The sequence below is a fragment of the Metopolophium dirhodum genome, chromosome 3 (assembly GCF_019925205.1).
Source record: "Metopolophium dirhodum isolate CAU chromosome 3, ASM1992520v1, whole genome shotgun sequence".
NCBI classification, from domain to species: Eukaryota; Metazoa; Arthropoda; class Insecta; order Hemiptera; family Aphididae; genus Metopolophium; species Metopolophium dirhodum.
Genome location: NC_083562.1, coordinates 5,411,563 through 5,419,033, shown reverse-complemented (window position 1 = coordinate 5,419,033; position 7,471 = coordinate 5,411,563). Strand labels below are relative to the sequence as shown.

Genomic DNA, 7,471 nt, shown 5'->3' with positions numbered 1-7,471 from the left:
TTATAATTTTTTTCTTGGACGAATAGTTGAACTTTCCGAAAGACCGCGGCACCCTGCCGTTTGAAAACCACTGAGTCTTAATGGGTTAAGACGGTCAAGGCCGTATCCAGAAATTTTTTCAGGGGGGGGGGGGTCCGGACAGGTTAAGTAAAAGGTACCAAATATTATAGGTACCTAATCATTAATAGATAAGTACCTATATACTTGTTTTATCCGTAATCCATAAACTAACTATAAAACTATATTAATTTCCGCCACTTATAATTTATAGGTTTTACATTTTAGGAGTCAATTTACGTTAGTATTTAATACTATGGTGTACCTAATAATGAACTATTATTACTGTACATCTGTACCTATATTTTGTTTTTAAAATGTGTAAACATATTTGCATATTGACATACGTACATAATACATATTATTATATCTACATATTTGTAATAATTAATAAATAAATGTATACTGTATACATTTATCATTATATTTAGCTAACGTACTGATTATAAGTTAATAACTGCAGGGCCTAAAATTGTGTGCAGTAGCAGTGTAGCACACTCTATATGCAGTGACAAATATGAAATGTGCAGTAGCAAATTAGTTAATAATTCGATTTTAATAAGTAATAACAAATAGTATAGACTAGGTATAGTGTAATACTGTATTGTGTATTAGAATTTATAGTTTTAGTTGTACGGGCACTAAAACAAGTGTGGCAGAAAGTTTCATTATTGTTTCTGGTTATAGTTAGAACATATTTTATCAGGCAAAGCATATTTGATTTATTCGATATTCTATATTCTATGTAAAAACTAAATCAAAATAATGGATTAAAATTATAATCGGTCGATGGTACCGATGTTTTTACTGGTTTTACAAATAATTGAATAATTTTTTAAGTTTTAATGAAACATAATATTATTCTGGTTACCTAGCCATTTTCTATATTTTTTATTTCTTTAGTTACGAAAAATATTTGTTTACAAAATATTAAAATCTGCAGTTGTCACAAACTGTTTCTAATTTAAACTACAAACACAAATTGTTTTATAACGAAGTAGGTATTTAGAATTATGGGAACGATCTTACGTGCTAAAAAAGGAAAAAGCAATTTATCTACAGAAAATGACTTATATAATACTGACTATCATAATCAAGTAATATCGTGAAGTATAATTTTCGATGTAGAAATAATTTATAAGTAATTTAAAAAAAAAAAAAAAAACATTACAATTTTCAATTTAGATTTATACCGTAATAATATATATAAATATATAATATATTATCTTTGATTTATAAGTATAGTAGGCATTTTAAGACAATGAATATGTCATTATCTTATACATTTAATATAATTATTATTTTAAAGTTTCTGAATTGATTTCATTTACTTAACTTATAACTTGTTAGCAGAAAGAAATGATAACTGAATCAATTCCGAAAATTGTGCCGTTGTATGATGGCACAGAACTAAAAATTAATCAAAAGTTAATAATTAATGGACTAGCTACAATCTCTGTACGAAATATGAGATCTAAAGAATATGTTATCAAAGTAAAGTTATTTTAATAATATTAATAATTTTTGAAACTCGATACCTTGGTAGGTATATGCTAAAATGTCACTAAGGCAAAATAATGATATAGATTTGTTATGTTTGATAATATTAATTATTATTGCTTATTATTTTATACATAATGTACATTTTCTTTATTTGTTTCATTCCGTAAATCGTAGATCATAGTCCCTACATTAATTTGTAATCAGGAAAAAGAAATTTTTTTGTCAAGTGTGTTTCAGCGATAAATGCATTGTCAACACGTTTAAATAAGTACGTTGGAGCTCATTTATATTATGTCTTTTTTTATGTCATTGGCATTACATTTTAAAAATAATAAAAAATTTGGTGGTATATTTTTTTATTTATTAATTTAACTGAAATAAGCTTTTCTCAGTAGAGCTAATAAAAGATTTATAAGAGACTTGCAGTGGGTGCCCAGGTTTTTAAAATGTGAAGGGGACCTGAATATTATTTAACATAATAGGTAACTATACTTACAACAGAGATGCTTCAATTTCTTCTTCTTCTTATTATTTCTTATTTTATAAAAGTTTTGTCCTTTTAAAACATTACACATGTACATAGACATACAATGTGAAGTTACAAAATTATCTAATGCTAAATCCGTTTAAATAAAGTATTCAAAGTAATTATATAACTTATAAATAACAATGAATAACATATCAATTATTTTTCACCCCCCCCCCCCCCCCCCCCCAACACACACACACACACACCAATAAGGTATAGGCACGCAACTGGAGCGTCTAGACTTGAAGTTTTCTAGAAGCTCGACATTATAATATTATTTATGTCAGATTAGAGAAAACAGTGTAATTTTGATTGGCACGATTATCATAAGTGGCTGTATAGTGTATATTATAGGCACGTTTTTATTTTATGAGAAGGTTGTTGGGTGACATTTGTATGCTTGGGAGTAGGATTATTATTTTTTCTTAGACAATAAGTTACTTGTTGAGTCGGGGTACCTACTTGCATTGTTTAAGTTCCCTGCACAGTATACTTACAGTGTATACCCACGGTGCATTAGTGCAATATAGTCGGCTGATGATTGTTCCCGCAGAGAGCATATTTCCGTGGAAGATCACGAGATTATGGTGGGCAGAAGAAGTAAATAACTTTATATTTTCGTATCGTTGTTTATTTATGACACCAATAAATGAATGAGCACGGCAAAAATAATATTATGTCTTGTGACTATGATCAAATAAAGTGTATAAATAACTGTAGCCTTGTAAAATTTAATAATCTACATTAAATTAATTATCCAAAGATAATAATATTGAATGTATTAAATAATATTGTTAAAGTTAATATTCGTATTTTGTACCATCTATTATATCATTATATATAAAATATTATACATAATAAAGTAATTTACGTACACCATTACAAATTTACACTCATATAATATATTATTTTATTTTGAACTATGAATAATGCATTACTTATGATATTCGTATTAAGTATAGGCAACAGTAAGACTTCGCTAGTCTATCTACCCTAAGTACTTACTTATGTTTGTTTAGGTTATAATTTATAAACGTAGCTGCAATAACGTATGATTTTTTTTTTAGTTTGTAACTTTTTGGTCATTTTTGTTTCCAAACCAGAATATCTGAATATAGGTACTTTGGTCTTTGAGTATGTTGTAAAGTCAAATTAACAAATGCCACTTATTTTATATACTATATAGGCTATATGATAATGAGGAAGCGAAATTAAAGTGTTGGGTACTTGGATTACTGAGGTTGTCGGATTAACCACTATAGCGGGTGTTAGACCAGCGAGGTATTACAGAAATGAGGTTACTGACTTGAGGTGTACATATATTTACAGAATTAATATTAATAAATCATAATGTTCAATTTTTTTTCTTTTGAATTTATTAGATCATTAGGTAGGTACAGTATTAGGTATTACACTAAAGGAAATTGTAATTGTAAATTTTTCACTTGATATAAATATGTAGGTACTTAATGGCTAATAAATAGACTACACAAAGCAGACTTTTATCAGCGACATGGCAACTTTTTTTTTGTATTGAGGGGTCCAATCAAGAATTACTTTCTTTTTATTAACATAAATTTAAATATTATAAATTATAATATGAATTATGTTAATAGTTAATACGTACCTATAATATTAATTATTATTTGCTATCTACGAGGGTTGATAAAATTGTATTTAAATGTCTTATTAACTTATCGGATGGAGTCCACCCATTTCGGTGCGGTGCCCCACTGACTTATATAATACACTAGGTATACTTCAATAAAGGTTGATTGATGTTCACATAGAACACCTTTTGATTCAAATACCTAGCTACGCCATATTACTTCGGTATTTGATTATACTAAAATCCGCGATCCACTTTTATAATATATGGTTGATTAAATTATTTATGTAAAACGTATAGAATAATATTAATTCTAAAATAGAAATGTATACTCACTATTGTGATATGAGGATATTTCTATTGCGTATATTATTTTAATAGCCTTTTAAAAATAATTATAGCCATATAAAACGACACTCTTTTTGAGCTTTAAAGTTTAACTGTATTATACAGAAAGCTCTGAAAACAAAATGATACAGATATTGTAATAATCATAGATAATTATGTAATAATACAGGTTAATTATTTTGATACCTACCTATCTAATATTAGTACATCTATACACGGTACATCGTATATTCCAGTGGCGTACACACAGGGGCGGATAGGCCAATCAGGAAATCGGGAATCTTTCCGGTGGGCTGGTTATTCTGTGGGCCTCATTATAACTATATATGATAACAAAAAATAAATAAATATTTTTAATAAAATTCGCATAGAAATATCATTACAATGTTTGAGATCATAAGTGAATATGTACTTAAATTAATAAATATTAATGCAATAATTGGCATTTAAATGTGTTGGTAAAAAAAAAAAATCATATTAATATAAAATCATAGCCTATATTATATTTTAATAGCTATTAGATAATTTAAGCTAGGTTTACACGTGCATGTTTACCCATGCAAATTGAGGCGCCAGTGAGGTGTAAACATGTTCTGGCACGCAAGTGAAAATAAAAGTTGGAATATTCCAACATTACTGGCGAGCTGGCTCGTAGATGATGGTGCCACAACAAACATGCACGTGTAAACCCATTAATGATTGTGATTTGTGAATAAAATTGTGTTATTATACAGTAAAGACAATATAAAATATTAAGACAAGAAATATAATAAAATGTATTTTCATAAAATTTTTAGAAAATGTAACTAACTTTTAATTACTACCTATACAAAACGTTAATATTTAGATTTATATTGATTACAAAATATTTAAGGATATTTTCTGTAAATGTTGATTGGGTTGGGTGGTGTAAAAAAAGTGATATTTGCGGTTCAAGGGCTAGTTTGATTCATATTTCCCGGGCCAAAAAAAATTTCCACTGCCCCTGCGTACACTGATATTTTTAATGAGGGGTTATATAAAAAAAATTATATGTTATGTGTATACAACCTATACATCTATAATAAAATATACCGTGAGGGGGGGGGGGGGTTGAACTGGTATGTAAATGGTATTTTGAATAGGTACCACTTAATGGTAATATTTTAATTTTCTCAATATTATTTACCTATTTGAAAATTTTTTTTTAAATGTCCGAACTCCCCTTATAATACTATATCTTAACAATAATTGGATAATTTATCATATTATTTGTTGATTTAATTCCAACATTATTTAGTACTGAGATCAGCGAAACGTGCATTGAGTGGATAATTATCCTATACTATCGGTATCTGTTTTGTTTTTGTAATTTATCATTTAAGTACATTGTTTTTGATCACAGTGAAAAAGATCAATGATAAAATATTATACTTAAACATTAAGATAAAATTACCATAGGTATTATAACCATATTGACTAATATTTATAATAATAATTAGATATAGGTATTATAGGAATTACTGTCTAAATTTGAATTTATTATATGTTATTAATGCTTATTACAACTTTTGAGCAGAAGAGAAACTCATTTTTCAATCTCCATCGTCCTGAATTAAAAGGTTTAAATATTATACCTACTGAAAACCATCAAGAGAAAATATTACACCAGCAAATTCTTAAAGAAGTAAAGACGATTCACGAGATAAAAACAATGTAACAATTAAAGTTTTCTAAAATATGAAAACACTTTAAAAAAAAAATGTGTTGTTTTTTTAAGGAAATCACTTTGTTCTATTAATGGGCCACAAAGTCCGTCAGCAAATAATCAAGCCAACATCTCGAATCATAATAGTAATTTTTTTATTTAACAATTTATTTAAAACCATAATAATATAAAAATAAGTAGGTACTATTTTTTTTTAAAAAAACCATTATTTTTGAATAGTTTAAAATTAAAATAAATAAATAAACATTTAAATAAAAATAAAATAAATTTGTTGTATCTTTTATTATATTTTATTCTTATAATGATGATTTATGACCGTTTGAATTAATTTAAAAAATATACATTTTCCATTGTAAATAATATTTTCGTTTAAACTGTTGAAAAAAATAATTATATTATTTGATTACAAATAGCAGTTATACTTGTTACAACGTCAAACCAAGCACAATATTTCTAAATATTATATTATGCTGTGCCTAATACTTTACCCGTTATTTCGTACGATATTTTTTTTAATACAAAAAATATATTGCAAATAAAAAATTAAATTAAATAATAATATAAAATGTAAACATGGCTCAATATTATTTAACTGTAAATTGTTATGTATTTTTCTTTTAGTTAAACCAGATGCGACATTATTGATGGAAAACCATTTTTCAAAAAGACTTATAAAGCCAATAGCCATAACCCCATCCAATCAACAGGACAAATGGGTTGACAGTTCTAGTTTGTTATACTTCATGAATATACCGCAAGTAGTTTTATTTTACTTGTTTTGTTTTCAGTTACGAAGCCCGAAGAATCAACATTAGAAGCAGATAAATTGTGTGTTCACGATGTGGAAATAAAATCTACTCTTATCGACTGAATTGAAAGTATTATAAATAAAAAAAAAAAGTTGTCTACAATTTTTGTAAATTTAATTTATACAAAATCAATAGGCAATAGGTTTTATACTTTTACTGAAAGTTAGAAATATTTGTAAATAAGTATGTATTCCCTTTTTTAATAGGATACAATTTTTATTCTGACTGCTTACCCACTGACAAAAGTTTACTATGTTTGTATTAACGTATACAAAATAATGGGCATACATATGATATAAATGAAACGGAAACAAATTTTGATTTCATTATAATATTATTTTTCAAGTGGCAATATTATAACTGTTGTAATTTTTCATGTAAATTATCAAATGTGTGAAATGTGGATTAAATAATATATTTTTGATAAATAACTTTTCAAGTACCAGTGGCATATTTATAAATTTGTTTAGGAGAGGAATGAAATAAATAATAATACACAGACCTGTGAGGTGTTTAGCTCCCTCTCCCCACATCACTCCCAAACAGTGAAACCCGAACAAATTTAACAACATAATGACAGTAAATGTATACATAGTTTATTTTTTAAATCATCCAAACTTATTATCTCGTCGAATGTTGAGGTTTGTGTCCGTCAAGACAAAATATTAATCAACAAGACGTAAACAAACAAATTAAGATACTAATAAAAATATAAAACAAAATTTATAACAAACGATGTCTAACAATGCCGCAGAAAGTCAGAACTCAAAAATGCTGAACAACTTACTGGTAATGATCATTATATTGGACAAAATATTTCACGGATGATGGATTATTATCATTGATTATAATTCATAAATATTGAAGTTTTCTCACTGCTACAAATAATTTTAGTTCTCTAAGTCGCT

At 26.8% G+C, this 7,471-nt stretch overlaps 1 protein-coding gene across 1 annotated transcript; it reads left to right on the top strand.

Moving 5' to 3' along the window:
- Positions 1-1,070: 1,070 nt before the first annotated feature.
- LOC132940950 (uncharacterized) lies at positions 1,071-6,625 on the top strand. The gene is made up of 6 exons (XM_061008759.1): positions 1,071-1,154; positions 1,408-1,551; positions 5,605-5,741; positions 5,806-5,879; positions 6,376-6,483; positions 6,543-6,625. The coding sequence occupies exons 1-6, from the start codon at positions 1,071-1,073 to the stop codon at positions 6,623-6,625; spliced, it is 630 nt and encodes a 209-aa protein (XP_060864742.1).
- Positions 6,626-7,471: the final 846 nt, after the last annotated feature.